The sequence below is a fragment of the Pholcus phalangioides genome, unplaced genomic scaffold (assembly GCF_987345545.1).
Source record: "Pholcus phalangioides strain wild (caught in Gottingen) unplaced genomic scaffold, Ppha-v1.0 ptg000004l_1, whole genome shotgun sequence".
In the NCBI taxonomy this organism is placed as follows: Eukaryota; Metazoa; Arthropoda; class Arachnida; order Araneae; family Pholcidae; genus Pholcus; species Pholcus phalangioides.
Window position 1 is genome coordinate 21388983 of NW_028301597.1, and position 21404 is coordinate 21410386.

General features: G+C 33.5%; 1 protein-coding gene across 1 annotated transcript in view; it reads left to right on the top strand.

Moving 5' to 3' along the window:
• The window catches only part of LOC149086748 (bifunctional purine biosynthesis protein ATIC), a 45166-nt gene extending 24515 nt beyond the window's left edge, over nucleotides 1–20651 (top strand). The window contains exons 3-17 of the mRNA XM_089231108.1: nucleotides 3064–3140; nucleotides 4215–4281; nucleotides 6223–6311; nucleotides 6875–6953; nucleotides 7144–7216; nucleotides 8373–8763; nucleotides 10601–10686; nucleotides 15153–15242; nucleotides 15467–15595; nucleotides 16866–16958; nucleotides 18089–18162; nucleotides 18522–18630; nucleotides 18831–18890; nucleotides 20135–20230; nucleotides 20323–20651. Coding sequence (XP_089087234.1) covers nucleotides 3064–3140; nucleotides 4215–4281; nucleotides 6223–6311; nucleotides 6875–6953; nucleotides 7144–7216; nucleotides 8373–8763; nucleotides 10601–10686; nucleotides 15153–15242; nucleotides 15467–15595; nucleotides 16866–16958; nucleotides 18089–18162; nucleotides 18522–18630; nucleotides 18831–18890; nucleotides 20135–20230; nucleotides 20323–20442 — 1633 coding nt within the window. The 3' untranslated portion in view covers nucleotides 20443–20651. The remainder of the gene's footprint in view (nucleotides 1–3063; nucleotides 3141–4214; nucleotides 4282–6222; nucleotides 6312–6874; nucleotides 6954–7143; nucleotides 7217–8372; nucleotides 8764–10600; nucleotides 10687–15152; nucleotides 15243–15466; nucleotides 15596–16865; nucleotides 16959–18088; nucleotides 18163–18521; nucleotides 18631–18830; nucleotides 18891–20134; nucleotides 20231–20322) is intronic.
• The last annotated feature ends 753 nt before the right edge of the window (nucleotides 20652–21404 follow it).

The window sequence follows — 21404 nt, forward strand, 5'->3', positions numbered from 1 at the left end:
GTCTATGTCATGGAAGCAGTCTATTGCTGATTTAAATGTATGAAGCCCTTGCACTGTGCTGCTCATAATGAAATTGTCATCCACTCCTTAATCTTATCTTCATGCCATATTTCTGTAGTTTCAGGAGCAGTGAGTTTGATTAATCTCTTCCCCTGTCTGTTTGAGAATTTGCTGTTAATTTAATTCTCCAATTTCCTTCTATATCCACTTCATTGAACCCTTCTCTACCTACCTGCTTTGCTAACATAATATCTTTCGCAACTTTTTCGGCTGGCTCCGTAGAAATAGATGTATCCTCTGGCACATATTGCGGTCAAACGTTCTTCCAATATGAGATGTTCTCATCTTTATAGCTTTCACAGTTCTAGAAATGGCATTAATGGCATCAGTGAAATTCATCCATGATTTTGAAAGGTTTCCTGCATTTGCATCATCTTTGAATGCCTGCACAATCATCCAGTAATGTACTAGCCACAAATGTTTGTATAACATCCGAACAAGCAGCTGAATGCTAAATGTGGATTTGAAAGGCGATGTGGAGTCGAAAGGCAATATAGAGAGGATTTAAGCACTAGCAAAAACTTCAAGGAAGGGGATTTTGAAACATTTATTTAACACTTGCAATTTATATTTTGTTTTGGTATAAGAATTAGCACCACACACCACCAAACCACGCACCACAACTGTTTTTTGGCAGTTTTTCCTTCTGCAAATGCCAAAATCGCGAATACAAAGGGCTGACTCTGATAACAGTGTCTATGAAACCCAAATTTTGTTCCTTCACTTGCAGTCAGGACCTTCGTAAAGGGACTGCAAAACATACATTTAAGTATCCTATAACTGCGGTAAAAGGGATGTTTACTTTATTAACAAAATAAAACAATTTAAGGGATAAATTGTGAGGGCTCCATCAGATTTTTATAAATAAGATTTTTTTTGTGTATTTTTCCAGCTTTGTTAATGAAGAGAGGAAATGAAAATTAATGACAGGAGTACATACGCTTAATAGTAATTTTACACTGGCAAAATGCATCGATATGTATTTTATTAAAACTGTTTCATGATTAATGTTACGTTACAATTTATTTTTTATTTCTGATGGTTTAACTATTCCTTAGTTATCCTTGATCCTCTTCCCCCACCAAAACCCCAAATAGTCGACGTTCTACTGTATAGAGATTTCACTCGCTGCAATTGAGATTTTCAGTAAAAATTTAGGTGGAAGAAAAGATATACCAATCAAGAAATTTTCACTTAAATCCATAAATTGTATTTGCTAGAATGAAATTTTTGAATGATTATAGTTTCTGAAATCAATAATTATTATAGTCTGTGAATCTCAAGAACTTACTAAAAGATTTAAATGTTTGCTGAATATAATATTTTAAATATTTATGGCCTTATTTGAAAGTAAGAGAAATCCAATTAAAAAAAAAGTGATATGTATGAAATGCATAAGTTGTGTGCTTTAGGGGTTTTTAAAATTCTTTCTCTTTTAAGTAGTAAATCATTTGCCCATTTATTTATGTGGGAGTGCATCTCGTATTCCAAATCTTTACGTTCATTAAAGCAATATAATAACTACCAGCCACCATGTTTATTGCCACTTCTGAAGAAGAGCATTATTAAGTTTTTCAGATAGTTCTGGAGTTGAAGAGGCTGGAGGAAAAATAAAGGCATTTATTCGTGTTAGCTGTTGAAGGTGAGAGTATCTCTCTCTCGGGTGTCTGTGCACAAATAACATTCGCATGCATAAATATCTTATTTGCATCTAATATATTTATAGACTTTTTCTACATTTTTTTTAGCTGGGAGATGCAGTGTTTTAAGATATTTGCTGAATTTTCTATTAAAGTAACACGCATGAAATGCAATTTTATGCTCATTACTGTTGATTAAAAAAATTTAAGTCTTACTCTGGCGACATTTTCTTTTTTTTTTGGCATTTGAGAAATAGAGTGAAAAGATATATTTATTGCATGTGTGTGTGTGTTACTACAATCTGATGAATCTAGGTTATTCTTTTTTTCCTATGGACAAATAATTTTTTCCAAGCGAATATACATAGTGAAATTCATTTCAATTCTGGGCATTAGCAGATTTTGATGGTTGTGTAAATAACGTAATTTTTTAAACTTTGGGGAAAGTTTTTGTGTGTAATTTCAGTTGCACAGTGCCCACAGTACAGAAGTATTACAATTTTGTCAAACTCAATAGGAATCATAGATGAGAAGAGTTGAAGTTGTAGATGAATCACTCTTGATTCAGTTGCATCTCATATTGTCATTGAGGTCCTCTCCTGAAATTTCGGGCTTAATATATATATAGAGTATGTATGTGTATATATACATACATATATATGAAGCAATTTTTTAAAAACATCACTTCACTGTACTCTCTCTCACCAGTATTGACAAGATATCTGAATTGTATATTTTTTGGCATTGATAACATATTGTGCCTCTGCGAAACCCTCTGATTTTGGCAACGATGAACCCACATATTTTGTATAGTTTATTTCTTAATGGAACATTTTTAGCCTATATTCCTACCTTAAACCAGTATAAACTAAGAAAAAGTATGCTATACACAAACTGGCATTTTACAGAGAGTTCATTAGTTTCGACTGTGATATTTCTAATGCAAACCTGTGTAATGAATTGTGCAGGGAAAAGATAAAACATGTCAAGATACAAGATGTCGCTGTCTGTAGGTAACCGTGGTGGTTGAAAGAGAACTGGTCATTGAGCTCTTTCATTTTTTACAACTTAATATTTACTGTAAAATTGATGTGTACGAAAACATGCTGAACTGATATTGTGACTTAATTTCTGTGCTTGCTTGAATTCGCAGTTGGTTTAAAATAGAACTGCAATAACATTTTGTACTTAATGCATGGCATCTTGCATGAAAATACCTTTTCGTTTTTGTGTAAATACATGATATAATTTTGCATGGTATTTGTTGTGGGTCATTCTAAATATTTGCATAGAATTTTATCCATTGTGTAATTTGATTAATTTGTCGAATTGGCTTATTCAAAATTGATTTTTCTCTCTTCAGAGATGTTTCTGACTTGACTGGTGCTCCTGAAATGCTTGGAGGAAGAGTGAAAACTCTTCACCCTGCCGTTCATGGAGGTATGTGTTTGATGATTATAAATTTACTATTATCTTTATATAATGAAACGTTGATACAATGATGAGTGTGCATATTATATACCTCTGATTGGTATATAATATGTTATAATTGGTATATAATATACCAAAGGACTTGTTATAGTGATAATTTATATCATATTAAATTTTATCTATAAAGATAAATCCATTGAAATAATAATTTTATCTAGTCCATTGAAAATTGTTAAATAAACATTTTATCATATTTATTAGGTATTATTTATATACAGGTTGAGTATTATTTGGTATCTGGCTTAGTTAATGGTCTTATGAAGAACTACAGATTAAAACAATGCTATTGATATGGAAATTTTGGTGTCTTTCTTTCTAAACATATTTTAACTTGAGATTACTATTATTTCTCCTCAAACCCAGAAAAATAACAGTAGAAAAAAATCTTGATTGAAGTTGAATCATTTAAACTTCTCATTTCTCTACCTAACCATGTTTTTTCCTCAATCATGGCCTCTACTGCAGATGTTGAAAAAACATGTTTCAGTCCCAAAAACCATTTATCACCATCACCGATAACATTTTATATTTTTGTTGCTATTCGGTAAGAATTCATCAATATTCAGCAATAATAAAGATGTTTGGGGGAAAAAATTAAAGTTTTAATTGGCAGCAGAGTAACCAAAAATGAACTTTTAAGACTTTATTATTATTTTCATCTTGCAAGATTAGGAGTCCTATATTTATGAGATCAATGTGTTATACAGCAGTGGTTCTCAACTTTTGAAAGTCCACAGCCCAGTTGAATTCTTTTTGCGTGGAACCCCCAGTCATAAACATGACTAATAGGAAACAAATGGGGGAAAATTAAATGATAAATCACTCATGGTCTGGTTTGACTGATGCCAGTGCCTGGTGGTTGAGAAACACTTATACAGTGTTCCCAATCACATTGACCTCTTTGCCATTGTTCATTGCATGTATGGTTACTAGAATAGGACACCAAGCACATGGTTTATTAGTGATTAGTCTTATCAGTTAGCACTCTTTCTCATTAACCCATGTTTTTTAATGTTATCTCAGGTATATTAGCAAGAAAAAGTGAAAGTGACATGGCAGATATGAAAAGACAGGGATATGAATATGTGAGGTAATTTTTTTCATTGGAATTTGTTTGTGCAACAAGAACTCTACTTACTAAATAATGCTATTAACATTTGATAAGGTTACCAGACATGTAAAATTTCTATTTACAGAATCCATGAATCTTAGTTTGCACCTGCTTAAAATCAGAATAAAGCTTACTTCATTTAAAAGATATGGCATTTTTTTTGAAGAGGGTTTAGTGATTTCTCTTGTGCCACTTAACTATTTAGCCGAATAGTCGGAGAAATGCTTCTCTCCCTGCAGGAGCAAAAAAAAAAATTTCTCCTTTTTTTCAGTTTTTCTTGTGAAAGATAGATAGCAATCAAGCTCAGACATTCAAAATTAAGGATGATTGAAAAAAGGGTTGATTCTCTCTCTAACACAAAATCTGGGTTCAAACTGTCACTGGCACACTAATGAATGAGGTCAGACAATCTACAACTACACTAGCCCATGCACACTCATCCCATACACCAGTGGTTCTCAACCTTTGGAAGCTTGCGGCCCGGTTGATTTCTTTTATGTGAGTGGAAGGCATCAGTCATACGCACACCTAATGGGGTATAAATGAGTAAAAATGAATCAGTCAGCTATTCACGGCCCGGTTTGACTGATGTCAGGGCTCGGTACCAGGCCGCGGCCCGGTGGTTGAGAAATGCTGCCATACACTACAAGCAGACCTGTCAGAGATTATAGCAAGGTATGCCTATTTAAATCATGATTAAAATCACAAATTAAATCACTTGTTTTTTTTTAAATCGCTGATTTAATCACAGAACTTCCTTTCATTTTTCCTTTATTTAACTTCAATGATATTGAAGTAAAAGTATGGGATGCATGTAATTGAAATGCTGAAAAGTTGTCGATAGAAATAAATAAAGATGATCTGGCAAATATATAGACTTGAACATAATCCTTAGATACAGTGCAGAAAGATAGCTGTTCTAGTGCATGGAAAAAAAAATTCAGAAAAATAAAGGGAGCTGAAGTTATAGATGTGTAACTACATTAAGCATTTACAATGGGTTTACAATGCGGCACTAGGGTTTCCCCTGAAATAAAAAAATAAGTTTTTGTATAAAAGCCTTAAATTTTATACCCCTAATTTCTGATTTAAAATAATAGATATTGTACCAACATAAATAAAACATTGGACTTAAGACTTTTTCACTTTTTGTATTAAAATTTCAAGTTTGCTTGTTTTTTTTACCAAAACTGATTAAATCTGTGAAAGAATAAAAACGTATAAGTTATTAAGCAACATCATGGCAAGTGATAAACACATCATAATAAATGCATCCATCAATTTCACAAGAAACAATTTTGTCAATAGAAGGTGCTCTTCATTTAGTTGATGCTAAATGACTCTGGTTGTACATCGAGGAATCAAGAGACCTGCACCATATGTGATACTAAGTTGCCACCAGGCAATTTACTTCAGAGAAGGGAAGGGGAGCTCTTATGAATAAAAGCATTGCTCTACAAGAGAAATGTTAATCCATGAAATGCTAATTTGGGCTCAATGACCTTTAATGTTAAATAAACACAGAATTTTGATATTCATATTTTTCTATTTGTAGTTTATTCATTAATGCTGAATTAAATTTGAGAGATTAGGTGAAAAAAATAAGTGATATGAAAATATGCATTATTATTAATTAACAAGATTTGTTTAAAATTAACTGACTGCTTATTAATTAAAAGTCCAATTTGAGTCAAAAAATCTGATTTAAATGAAAAAAAAAAAATCTTTTTTTTTATTCGGGGGGGGGGGGGGAAATCACAGGATCAGTGAGCAGCCTGTTATACTCATCATCTGTGGATGATGGGAGTGCTTTAAGGGTTATATATAATTTTTGTTTTGAGGGACAATTTTTATTCTGTATCTTGGACTTTATATGATTTACATTATCTTCATTCAAATTATTAAATTTTTTTTTTACAGTGTAGTAGTGTGCAATCTGTATCCCTTTGTGAAAACTGTTGCCAAAGCAGATGTCACAGTTCCAGAAGCTGTTGAACAGATTGATATTGGTATGGATTTTTTGTTTAGAGCATTTTTTTCCTGTGTTATACGTATTGAAATTTTTTTGAAATTATTTTTTATGAAGTCTCGTGCAGGATTAATTAATTCTTCTTACTGTCCATTGCTCTCTGATACATATCTCCCCACATTTGTACCTGCCTTTCAGCCAATCATGATTAATTAATCCACATGGCCCCCACAATGCACCTACACTACCCGATATACTCATATATATTCTTTTTTTACTTACTACACCATGCAATAAAGTCATTTTCAACTGCTGCTCTTGATAGTGCTTGACTTTGCCTTCTGCATTTTGTCCAGACTGCATTACAATTATTAAATTGAAATGTCCCAATGGAACATATTTGTTATGCAACAAGTCAAAATAAAATGTGACTGATGGGAGGCAAAATTATAAAACAGTAATGTTCCTTGAATAAATGCTGATTTTATTTTTTGTGGAGATTTATGCTAAAATAAATGAATAAAATTATGGTTTGATGTTAGTTTGGTGGTTTTGAATAAAATTTTTACATGCTTCATATATAAATCTTTTCTCTTCTTATAGGTGGAGTTACTTTGTTACGTGCAGCTGCTAAAAACCATGATAGAGTAACAATTGTTTGCGATCCTGCAGATTATAATAGGTTAGAGTATTTGGTCTCATCAGTGATTCCAATAGATTTTGTGTATCTGCAGTTTAGTCAAGTGTCACAGTTGTTTGTACTTGTTGTTTGTACATAGGATTAATTGTGATCTTTGAAATGAAATAATATTTTGTCTTAGTATAATGGCTTGAATTTTTCATTAAAAATCGCTATAATATTTTATTTATAGAGTGGGAGCTATGCTGGGAGCACCACCAAATGAAGCAGAAGCTTTGAATCTTAGAAGAAGTTTAGCTCTTAAGGTTTGTAGCTTACATATAAGTCTTTTAATCACTCATTATGCTTTGTTAATTCAAAACTATAATCACTATCTCTTATTACTCATTGAAGTTATCAGTAATGTGTCGCTTGTTTGAAAAATAGATGGTGGCGCTAACAATTCACACTCAACACTAAATATAGACTGAGACCTCTAGGTACACATGTGCACTTCCGACACAACTCATTCGGTAGTAAATTGCCCATGGCTGTAGGCCAGAGTTCTGCTCAGTTTAAAAAGAAAGAATATACCTCTCCTTAGAAGTTAAAATTTAAATAAGCTGCAGTCTTTTTCTTAGTCTGTGGTTTTTACTAAAATCCATCAATTTTTTTTGGAAAAATTCAGGTTTTGATATGTAAATAAGCATAGGTGGAGATAGACTTGAAAGTCTGAGGGAACACGATGATTGCTGGGGGTAGGGACATGATGATGATGATGCTAATTCATATATATGCAAGTACATTAGATCAGTAGGCTTTACCTTTGATGCTGGGAGGCATTGCCCCCTGTTTCTCTGCTCATGCAACTAAGTGAAGAGCTTACCTGTTCAGAAACAAGTGTAATTCTTTTTGGTCAATTTTATTTAATGACTGCTGAATGTTTCTTTAAATGAAAGAAACCTCACTGTATCAATAATTTTGATCCTTTTTAAAAATCTATGTATGTAAAGTTGATTTTCTGTATGTGTGTGTATGGTCTGTCTATCGCATCATATTTTACATATATACCATAATCTTTCTGGATTGAACGATAGGCTACTTTGAAAGTTTGTCAGAGCTGGGAAAATGTCCAAAATGGGCAAAAAACTGTCAGGCAACAATGGTTACTGGGCGTTAACAATCACTTTCAGAATGTTTACTTTGGTTACCGTGATTTCCTAGCAATGCGTTTCATATAATGTGTATGCCTTTACAATGGTTTGTCACTTCTTTAATATACTGTCAGTATTATGGCATAATAGTTTATTCCTGTATAAGGGTTTGTCACTTTTTCAATCCTCCCAGTAATTGAAGAAAACTCGGGCAGCATTGGGTATTATAGCTAGTAACAAATAAAATGGATTGCGAAAAGAGATGTATAATAACAGATATCAATATTTATTTTTTGAATTTTTTTCAAGAATTAGTTATTTGTTTTAGGCTTTCACCCATACTGCCGAATATGATGCAGCCATATCAGATTACTTCAGAAAGCAGTTCAGCCAAGGAATGTCTCAGCTGCCTCTGCGATACGGTATGAACCCACACCAGAAACCAGCCCAGATATATACTACAGGGCCAGAATTGCCATTTAAAGTTGTCAATGGATCTCCAGGATTCATTAATCTTTGTGACGCTCTGAATGCTTGGCAACTGGTTCGTGAGTTGAAAATGGCTTTGGGTTTACCAGCAGCAGCATCCTTCAAACATGTGAGCCCTGCTGGTGCAGCAGTTGCTGTACCTTTGACAAAAGAAGAAGCCAAGGTTTGCATGGTAGAGGATTTGTTCAATGACCTTACTCCTATGGCAATAGCATATGCTAGAGCGAGAGGTACGTATCCTCACATATAATCTTAAAATGTTCTTAGGCCAGGATTTCACTATATAAGTTTGATAAAAGATCTTTTACAAAATTTGAAAGAAACAACCAGTAATCCTATTGGTGACATTTGCTTGAATGTAATTGATATGCTTATTGGTTATTTTTTTTAAGTTTTGTAAAAGATCTTTTATCAAACTTATATAGTGTAATCCCGACCTTACATATGTTATGCAATAACACTAGATAACAAATTTTGAAAAATATTTTGTGTCCTGAATAAAAACCAGTCAATTCCTATGTAATTTGATATGCTGAACACAAATTTGACCATAATGACGCTGGATTTGTTCTAGCTTTCTTTGTCATTGCACATTTAAGACATATATAATAATTCAATACAGAAACAATGGGGAAAAAATAATAAATATGCTGAAAACAACAAATATATAGAAACCTTGCAAATGTATAGAGACAATATTGATATATGTAAAACACAATAAAAATATACATATAAACACAATAAAAATATTCATATAAACACAATAAAAATATACCTATAAACACAATAAAAATATACCTATAAACACAATAAAAATATACCTATAAACACAATAAAAATATACCTATAAACACAATAAAAATATACATATAAACACAACACAAATACATAAAAATACAAAAATTGCATTGAAACATAATTACAGCGCTATAGTTCGTTTTTAACAAAGTAATATCTCAGAGAAAAAAAAGATAGAGCTTTTTTACAGTAATATTCATATTCAGCAAATCAAAACCATTCAAAATTGTTTATTTTGATGCTGGACTTTCATTGTTAGACTTTCACGTTGGCAATTTCATTGTTGTTCACAGACATTGCTCATAAAGCACTTTGTTCAACACTTTGCAGTAATACAGTCAGCATTCAGTAAAATGACCCCCATCGTTCCATCAAAAATATACATTATATCGGAGTGATTGTTATACCGAAAGGAAAACATACAGGATATTAAATATATAAATGTTTTTACACAACAAATTTTGTTGTGTAAAAACATTGGGAACTGATACTATTGGGCATTATAATAGAATGGTCTCTATATAACGTGGGGCCGATATAATGGGCGTTGATGGTATCTGCAAAAAAGGGGGGGGGGAAGCTGACAGAATTTTTTCATGGTAATATTCATTCTCAGCGGGTGAAAACCATTTGGAATCATGTATTTCCATGTCAGACGCACTTTCATTGTTGTCCACAGATACCACTCGAAGAGCACTTTTTATGCTTTACATAGTGATATCTCAAAAACAAGTGCCAATAAAAGTTTAGCACGTCGATACCATTTGGAATTTTGCATTTTCATGTCAGACATGTTGGCCATTTCATTGTGGTCCTTAGACACTGCTCATAAAGCACTTTTTTTAACACTTCACATGGTAATATTCCCTCAAAAAAATGACAGAACTTTTTTTCCTAGTGATATTCGTGCTCAGCAGGTCAAAACCATTCAGAATCATGTATTTTCTTGTTGAACACACTTTCATTGCTGTTCAGATACCTCTTGTATGACACTTTTTCACACTTTATATGGTGATGTCTCAAAAACAAGAGTCAAAAAACTTTGAACTTGGATATCACCATGAAAAAATCATTCTGAATTATATATTTCATGTCGGACACAATTTCATTGTCTAGTGTAATCAGACTCACAATGATCATTTTAATTGCGCAAAAATGAATTATTTGGGACAATTAGCTTGTTGCGGTCTTATGTATGTATTTGAATTTCTTGGTCATTTTTCATAAAACACTTATCTGTCACTAAAAAACTGTATGTTGATTCCAAAGGTGCTGATAGGATGTCATCTTTTGGGGATTTTATTGCTTTGTCTGATGTGTGTGATGCTGTAACTGCCCGAATAATATCAAGAGAGGCAAGCCAATTATTTATTTAATTTTTCTATTTCTTGATAACTTATGATGCTGCAAAACCTCTCACTTTTATTTTGTTTCTAAAATTCATGTTGTTTCAAGGGCATTTTTGTCCCAGTCCTTTGTTATATTTGACAAAAAAATGTTGTCAGTATTTTTTAACAGAGAAAGTGAAAGGGTTTTCTATGCTGTTGCTATTACAGTGGACACCACTTAATATAATGACAGATAATGTTATCTTCCGGAACCAATACCATAACATGGGAAAAAATACTTATAATTATCAGGATGATTTCAGTTTATCAATTCCCCCCCACTCCCGCTGCTAGGGGTTTTCTGCATTTTTTGAAGCTGAGCTTGAACCACATTAATACAACCGCAATAATACATTTCTGTATGGCACTGCCCCTGCAAAAAGGCAAATGAAAGTAAAAAAAAAAATCCCTTTGGTTCTTTCTCTCTGAATCCAGTTCCTTGTGCATGAAAACTTCCCCAAGAGTTCTGTGGCATGCACATATATTTAAAAAGTATTATATAATCCTCATTAAACTGTTCTCTCGCTCTTTCTCTCACTTATTGCAATTCCTTTCTATGGCTCAACTATACTAAATCACCAAAAACAAGTAAATAGAATGCCATGGCATAGTTAAACATTTTGCAAGTTTTATGTAACATTTAAAAAATCTGTATCAAAATAGAAAATGCGGAGGAATCACAACCTGAACGCTAAAAGAAATCGTACTGGGTAAGACAATAGGTGGAATCTACATTAAAAACTTCAATTTACTAATGTCCATGAGCAACTGTTAAATTTATGCTTGTTACAAAAATTCTGGGGCCAAAATTGTTTTGCATTGTGCTACGATACAGACAGGGCCCTATTTCTATATAGGTAAGTGAGGCAGGCATTTCTCGTGAACCTCATTTCATGTTCACTTAAATTTCATGAACCACCAAAATTTAAAGATATTTTTTTATCAACCGAATATTTTTGATCCTAGATAGAACCCCACTAATTTTCGCATTGCCTGGGCCATTGAAGTCAAAATCATGCCCTGGATATAGGTAACCTAGTTTTTTTTCAAATTATTTTTCACATTATCTGTATGTAGTACAAAAATAATAATGCTCTGTCAGTGCAACAGTAACAAATTTGTGCAGTGAGTTTAATCGATATCTTAACATTCAAAATCATCATTTTAGATTCACCAGTTGCCCTTGGCAATTGACTTTTGCAAATTGTGAAAAAAAAAACATACTCTTCTCTCTTTCAATATTTATTCTAATTCAAAAGGCGTGTTATTCTAATATATAAAGAAAAAGACAATATATGTAAAGTATAAATAATAGTATTAATATTATGATTATATATATATACACTGCTGGCCACCCAAATTGCAACACCAAGAAAGACAAGAGATATCGCAACAATATTTATTTTGTAGATAACATGTTGACCAAGCAACAAATGATTAAATTTATAGACTTCTGTGAAGTGTGGTTCCTGCCAAAATCAGTAGCCAGAGTAGCCGCCATTGTTGGAGATCACCGCTGCCACACGCCTCGGCATTGATTCAAAGAGACTTTGGATGTGTTCTTGGGGTACAGCAGACCAAGCAGCTTCCACGCGTTGCCAAAGTTGATCTGGTGTGGCAGCTGGGGATGTAATCTGGGTCAATCGTTGAGCAACCATGGACCACATGTTTTCTATCGGCGAAAGATCCAGAGAGCGAGCTGGCCAGGGAAGCAATTCAATCTGGCGATTGACGAAGAGCCTTTGGACAATGCATGCCACGTGTGGTCGTGCATTATCCTGTTGAAATATGGCTGTGGGCAAGCCCTGAAGGTAAGGAAGGACAACTGGCTCCAACACCTCTGAGATGTAGCGCTGGCTTTTTAAAGTACCGGCAATGCGTACTAGAGGAGTGCGAGAGTGATATCCAATACCGCCCCATACCATAATACCCGGTGCAGGACCAGTGTGGCGGTGCATAACGCAGCTGTTCAGCATCCTCTCTCCACGGTGTCTCCAGACTCGAATCCGACAATCGTGGTGTTGCAGACAGAAGCGTGACTCGTCAGTAAAGACAATTTCATTCCATTGTGCCGTCCACATCCTTCTTTCATTGCACCATTGGCGGCGGAGACGTCTGTGGTTCTGCGTCAAGGGTAGACGAAGCAATGGATGTCTTGCGGACAGACCACTCTGCTGTAAACGCCGTCGAATGGTACGCGCAGACACTGGATGATGCGGTACAGACTGAATGTGCTGTGCTATGGTTCGTGATGTGGCTGAGCGATCCGTCACTGCCATACGCACAATACGCCTGTCATCACGTGAAGTGGTGCACTGAGGTGGATGCGATCGAACACGTCGGTCTGTTGTACCCTCCTGCATCCAACGATCACATATCCGCATTACAGTTGTTTGGTTTCGTCCAACACGACTACCGATTTCCCTGAAAGATAATCCACTATCTTGGTAGGCCACTATCCTTCCTCTGTCGAACTCGGATACTTGATCAAAAGATGATCGCTGTTTTCTACGAGGCATAATTGATAGTTTTTTTGAAAAAACCACAAGAAAAACACAATTGCCGTACTTCAAATCGTCGAAATCTACAAGCCTTAAATAGCGCTTTGATGTGCGTCTGCGCTGAAATTCTAATCATTTGCATATCTCACCTCGCTAATGCATGTTGTAAATTTCATATTATTTGCATGCTTCCTTCAGGGTGTTGCATTTACGGTGGCCAGCAGTGTATATATAATATTAATAGTTTTAATAAAATTTTAAATTATAATTATGATTGATTCTAATTTATAAGATGGAATAAATTTAAAAGATAGAAGATAGATGGCAGCATCAGTATCCCTGGTGCTATTTTCTGCGTGGCCAGAAGCAGCACAATAATTGCATAACACAACCATCCACTTTCACCCTTTCCCTTCATTTCTTACCTGCCAAAGCTATCTCGTGAAGGTGCAGATTGGGCTGCACCAAAGCATTGCCATCTATAGCTAGATCTCTGCTGTAGAAAGAACGCTGGCCAAAGAATGCTGGTAGTTAGAAACATATGGGGTGACAATATGACCCATATTTTACAGGGGTGCATTTTTCTTAATCAGGATTTCTGAAAATTCTAATTTCATTTAATTTATTCGTTGAAAATTAGTTCAATGGTATTATATTGGAATCAGATTCATTTGCAGAATTGAATTAAAATTGAAAAATTTTCTAGGGAGGTGCTTGCCTTTGCACCTCCTTCAGGAGCCATCTTTGGATACATGTCAGTTATTGATATTCGCGACAATGTTATGATTTATATTAAAGTTCACCGTTTAAAAAAGACTACAGTGCTGAAAAATAAGAGGAGAAAAAACAGTATCCTGTTTTAAAAGGGACGTATGGTCATAGTACTTGTAGCCAGGACTTTTTTCAGGTTCAGTTATCAATCGGTTATTGTTATCAAAACCCAGTCTCTATCTGATTGCATTAAGCCACATTGACTGTATTATGTCCTTGATATTCTATTCTGCATAACACTATTTTTAATCTAAGATATTTTTTCTCCATGTAAATGTATTCTTAGTACCTTGGGTGTTTGGAAACATTTGTTCACATTTTTTTTTTGTTATCTAAATCAGCATTTCTCAATTTATGGTCTGCAGCGATGGCATAGGTGCTCCACAGGCATGATTGATAATTTAATTCTAACTGAATGAAAAATTATTCAGTTGTTGTAATTTATAATAGTATCCAATGGGGGTTCAAATAAAAGTTATCCTTTTATATGGTTCACAATTCTGCGTAGAGGAAATTTGGAAATTGCAGCCAAAAATACAGGATGTCACTAATTGTGGCACAAAAACAAATGAAAAAATTTGCTAATGAATGCTAAAATTGATGAAGGGTGAGAAAATAAATTACTGCTACAAATAACAGTGAACAAAAACATATTTTCCGAAAAAACATTCAAACGACTTGGTGACCATACTTCATTGGGGAAAAGTACAGGGAACTGGGATCTTGAATAAGGTAAAACATGTGACATCACCAACTGTCATCGAAAACATTGCTATAAGTCAGCAAAATCACCAATTGTTATTGAAATTGCTGATAAACATTGAATTTTACAAATATGTGGGTTGAATATTTATAGCTATATTTTTATCATAATATCATTTATAAAGTTATGAAAACACTGTCAATTCAGGATATTATTACAAAAATTCAAATGTATAAATATCATTGTATAAATGGAAAAAATATATGAAAAAATTCTGAACAACTGACCGGAGGGAATGCCCAAGATAATGATACAACTGGTTCATTGAATTTTTTTCAGCCATTTTATTGGTTCTTAGGTTCAGAAAGGTTGAGAAACGCTGATCTAAATGTTATCATAATCATAAGTATTATTTCCAATGAATATATAAACAAAATTATAATTTGTTATTCATACAGGTATCTGATGGTATCATTGCACCTGGCTATAATAATGATGCTTTGGAAATTCTGAGAAAGAAGAAGAGTGGTGGATACTGTGTTTTGCAAGTAAGTTTTTGTTGCACAAGTTTTTATTGTGACGTATTCTATAATTTTAGATGATGTAAAACTAATTTTATTTGAGTTGTATTTAACTATGTATTATTTGTCAGCATTAATTCAGTAGAATGATGAATTTGTAAGAATGTTAGACAGCATAAAATACAGTCTTGCGACGTTTTAGTTGTCATTCAATGCCACTTTTCTCTTGGTAATTATGGTTTATATTGCAGATGGATCCCAATTATGAACCTTCTGAGGTTGAATCAAGAACTCTTTTTGGCCTCACTATGTCACAGAGAAGAAATGATACATTGATCAACAAGGATGTCTTTAAGAATGTGGTGTCAAACACCAGGGGGGTAAGTTTTCTCTAACACAATGTTTGGTCTAGACCTCAATCCTATTTTTTTCCATTATGATCAACTCCAGTACAGTGATGTCCTGGCTAACAAATGCTGCAGCTAACAAATTATTTGGTTAACAAGAAATTTTTTCCAGCGTTTTTCTGCCTCTGTTAATGAAAAGGAATTTGGCTAATGAACATTTTAGTCGATATGGATGCATGCATTAACATAAAACAGCTATGTCATGAGCTGAATTTCTGTTTCAGTGAAAATGAATCCAGTGAGTACTGGAGCCAGATTAATTTATTTCCACTTCAGAATCATTTTCCAGAATACATCTTTCTCTTTTTGAGCCATTTCATGTGAAATGAATGATTAAACTAAGAAAAAAATGCATTTTAAAAAAAGCTTTACACTTGAATGGTTTCAGTGCATACAGCAAGACTTTTAATATCAAACTGAACAGTCTGCATATTCCAAGACCTTATCTTTTTCATGTGTGTGTGAGATGAATTATATCACATAGCACACTTCCTCACACACTTTTTTTCATTATGGATCATGAGCTCAACCCGACTCCATAGCATACATAGTGTAAAATAAAGTGTTCAGTTTTTAATCTTTCTTTAAATTCTCCTTCACCCAATTGTGAAGTTATTTAACTCAGCATTCAGTCAGCATTTGTAATGAATTTTTTCTTTTTCAGCCAAGGTTATCACTATACTATTTGAAACTGAGCAGAAAAACAAGTTCATTTGCTAGTTGACATTCAGATCTTAGCAAAAATAATGAATTTAAGCTAAAGTTTTTTTTACCATTGTAAGTCTAGGCTATGTATATGGCAGTGTACTTAAAAGCTTGTTTTAACTAGAAGCAACCCCCTCCTCTTCCTACCAATTCTTTTGAATTTCAAATTTTTTCGCACAAATTTTTACTGTCACTTGAGCATCCTAAGAACATGTTACATACCTGCATGAAAAATATTTAGTTGATTAGTGTTTTACATTAGCCTCTCAATTGTAGAATATGTTTCAGAAAAATACCTCAGAAATGGAAATATAATTTTTCATTTGACATAGAGAGAGGGTTAAGAATAAATTTTGTAGTACTTTGTTGTCTTGTATTAATGAAAGAAGTCAAATATAATAAAAAATGCTTCACCAAACTTGTGTATGCATGCAAGAGGAATTAAGCACATTAAATAGTATGTGAATATCCTTAATGTGATTTTATATCAATAAATATATATTCACATTGTTCTTTAAATTTTCTTTATTATCAATAGCTTTCGCAGGAGGCTATCAGAGATTTGATTGTTGCTACCACTGCTGTGAAGTACACTCAATCCAACTCAGTTTGTTATGCTAAGGATGGCCAGGTAATCCAGCTTTATCTAAACTTTTCAAGCATTTTACACCTTGGATCACATGTTTTATAAAAATTGTTATACCAGATGAAATGATTGTGTGTCTGAAAGGTATAAAATACCTTATGGAATTATATTTTATTCACATTTTTGAGATACAGTACACTCTGGATTATCCGGCCTAATGTGGTGAAAGGTCAGGCTGGATAACAGAAAATCTGGATAGGCCAGAGTTTTATAAATGCTCCCTTTCCACCTCCACCAACAACCATCAAAAACACTATTTTTAATACTAAAAAAATCCCACTGTTACTCATATTTTCAGACCTCTAAGTACAAGTGAATACTCAATGTTTGCTATGTATCAAACTGTATGTTTTAAAAATTTATTACAGAATTAATGGTTCAAGAATAAAAATATTGCACGTATTATAGGTTTTAAGATAAATTCTTTTATGTCTATCTTGATTTCAGGAAACATAAAATCATAAACACTATACAGTATGAACGCATAAACAAAACATTAGCATAAAACATAAGTTTAATTCTTACAAAAATTATCAAAACTTATTTCACTCTTCATTGATAAATTATAATGCAAATGTCAAAAGGTAGGTCTGTGGGTCAAATCTCACAGTTTATTGTTTTTTAAGTCCTTGACGTAGATGATTGAGGGCATTTTCCTTTTTTGCTCTCTTCTGTGACACAATGTTTTTCCACTTGCGTTCTAACCTGCTAAAAAAACTGTTTCTGTTTTTAGGTGTGGTTAGCACAGAGTGGGAAATGTTAATGATCAATTTTTCATAGCCACATCCTGAAACCAGTTTTCGTGTAGCTTTGAAATCGCAGAAAATTATTATGTACTAATTTTAACTAGACTAGATAGTACAGGGACTGGATAGTTGAGAGTCTACTGTATTGCATGTCCTGATGAAGTTTATCATTATGCAAATCAAAACTTTTGTGTTAGTTACTAATTTCGACGATTTCTTATTCTTGCAGTGCTTTTTGTGGATTCCTTACGTTACATGGAGAATTTGTTTGAAAAATTTTCAATTTAACCAAAAAAAGGTTTTTTAAAGGTGGTCAGCTTTTCATTTAATAAAATTGAAAAAATTCACTTATGGAAATTAATCTTCCAGGTGATTGGAACTGGTGCTGGTCAGCAGTCTCGTATCCACTGCACTAGACTTGCTGGAGATAAAGCTAATATCTGGTAAGGGTTTGTTTATGCTTTCATTTATGCTAATCATTTATGCCAGTTTACAATATCTCAAACAGCAGCTCATAAGACTTGTTTAATTTTCTCCCATGAATCTAATTTTTTATTGATATTGAAAAAATATGTTTTCTTCTTTAGTTTAATCTTTGCTTTATGGAGCTTCATAAAATTTTGAAAAATCAAAGAACACTTTTTAAAACAGTTTTACACTCATTATAGCTTTCCTTTTTCTCTTACACAATGCCATTCATTGGAAATTGGTATGTATGAACATGCAAAGACTTGCAATTTTACTAGCATTCTTGTGGGGAGTTGGAATAATTGTTTTATTCTATTTTTCTCCATATTTTCAGGTGGTTGCGCCATCACCCAAAGGTGATTGGGATGGAGTTCAAAAAAGGAGTAAAGCGTGCAGAAATATCAAATATCATAGACGTATATGTGAGTGGAGTAATGGGAAAAGTATGTGCTTTTTTTTGAAAGGAAAAATCATTAATGTACCCAATTTATTCAGAAAATATATTAAAAAAAATTATATATATATATATATATATATATATATATATATACTTTATATATATAAAATATATAATAAATATTTTATTTCCCCCATTTTGCAGTATTCCAGGTAACATAATTTTTTTTTCTTTTAACCTATTTAGGACATGCCCATGGAAGTATATAAGAACAGTGTGGTCAACCCTCCTGCTCAATTGACTCAAGTGTGTATACACATATGCAATATTTACTTTTGGTTTCATGATGTTGTTACTGATGATTATTTTGTCCGTTATCTCATCTGTAAGCAATAACTACAGTAGGTTAATCTGTGATATTACTCATGTACTAGAACAGGGGAAAAATTTGAATCTTTCTTGTCTCGCAAGCACTGTTTATACTCAACATCAGAAGAAGAGGTTCCTGGAGTTACAACCCACCCTCTCCCACCTCACCCTTTTGAAACCTGTTATATTCTTTTTTCCTTTTTAGAATTTTAAATTAAAAAATGATCTTTTTCAAAAAAAAGGCTGAACTTTCTTTGATAGTTAATTTTCTTCAGACACCACTGTAACTAGTTTGATAGGCTCTTGAGTGGATTTAGTAGTTCAGATTTTGTTCCTTTATCTCTCTTTAAATATTTTGTCATCGCCATTCTAAAGCAGGCTGTTGTCTTCAGATTAGAAAGCATCTGTTGATGAATAAATATGGCCATTAAGTATGATAAAATATTCAGTAGACATTTTATCACCTCTGGCATATGGTCAGGAGAAGGAAGGAATGCCAGATCCACAAATGCATTATCATGTAAGAAACAGATCATTATCATGCATTCTATTGGATTTACACATTTAGGTCGACTTCCACATGGGAACTCTCGAACAATTATCACTTATAGACATGGAAAGAAAAAAATAGTACTCAAGACTTTTTCTCAGGGGATGGCTGAATGAAAATAATAGGCATGGCTTCTTTCTGTAGGTCAGTGGTTTCCAGAATGTGCTCCACAGAGACTCAGGCATCCATAAAGGGTTGTTGAGTAGACCCTTTTCAGAAAATAACAGCATAAATTGAAGTGAAAATATTGAGACCAGCTATGGCATAGCTCAGGAAGGTCCATGGTAACCTTATATATTGTTGGAATGAAAAATTTGGCCGCCTAAGTTTTTAACAATTAAAAAGACTTCTGCATCACAAATTACAGATCTTTCTATTACAAAATAAATGTTACAAAGCCCTTTTGAGTTAATTACACTATGGGTTGTTATCATTTCACATGCAATCAGAAAACTTATTTTTTCAGAAACGCTGAACAATAGTAACCTCCAAATAACAGCTTTATTTTCACGGTACCGTTGTTGGTAGGCTTTACTACATCAATGTATTTCCCATTAAAATCAAAGAAAGGAATTATATAGAGTGATGTTTCCTTCCATAGTTTAATTTTCATTTCACACATTTGTTTTAGGATGAGAAAGATTCATGGATCAAGACCCTCAACAATGTGACTCTGAGCTCAGATGCATTTTTCCCTTTCAGAGACAATATTGATCGTGCTCATCAGGTTATGAACGCTTTCATTTTAATATACAAGTAATTCACTTAAATTTGGAAATTGCAGTTTTGTTAGATGATGATTCTATTTTTCCATTGCAGAGTGGTGTAAAATACATCGTCAGTCCTGGTGGATCAACAAACGATGAAGTTGTGGTTGAAGCCTGCAATGAATATGGAATAACTTTGATTCATAGCAACCTTCGTTTATTCCATCATTAAGTTGAGCAGCCTATGTTTTCTTGCAGGAGAATAACTTGAGCTTAATTCATTGAGGAAGCATTATTATGTGCCATGAAATGTTGATGCCATATTCTTGAATTTTTTCTTATTTTTGATATAAAAGTTTTTCTCTTGTTACGGCTATAAGGTTTTTTGAATACATACTCCCATATATACAAGTATGAATAAAATTTTTTGCATAAAATGAAGGCTTATTATTATTTATTGAATGGGTTCTATGGCACGAAGCAATCAAATATATGTGTATACTACCTTGAATGAAGAAACATAAGAAAAAGGGGAGTATATTTTTTTCCCAGATTTTGTGATCCCTCGGATATTGTCTCCTAGCAGTTTAGTGGTGTATGTGCGGGTCCGCTCTGCTCATAATTATTCAATAGTTTTCTACTGTGCAGGTCTGGGTATAGATCTCAGTTTTGGGTATGAATGGCAAATCCCTTGGGTATATAGAATATATAAAGTTTAATGTAAAGTTTATTAGTAAATTTACAGATGACGTGAAGCTAATGGGGGTAATTGGGAATCAAAGCGATAGGGAGTTGCTCCAAACCAACATAAACAGGATTGCAGCATGGGCAAATGAATGGAGCATGACGTTTATTGTTGACAAGTGCATGGTCCTTCATTTTGGTTCAAACAACCCACAGTTCTCTTCTGAGTTGAATGGTGTTACTATCCTGGATGCAACTAGGGTCACCGATTTGGGAATTCTCATTGATGAGCGGCTTAGGTTTTCTAAACATTGTTCAGCGGTGGTCAAAAAAAGAATAGAATGCTTGGTTTCATTTTTAAAAAATATCTCTTCACGTTCTCCTAAAGTCATTCTTCTGCTTTTCCGAGGCTTAGTTCATCCGGGACTGGAGTATGCTTTTGGAGGTAAGGTTTTGGAGACCATACCTACAGAGGGACATTGACTTAGTTGAAAGGGTGCAGAGAAGAGC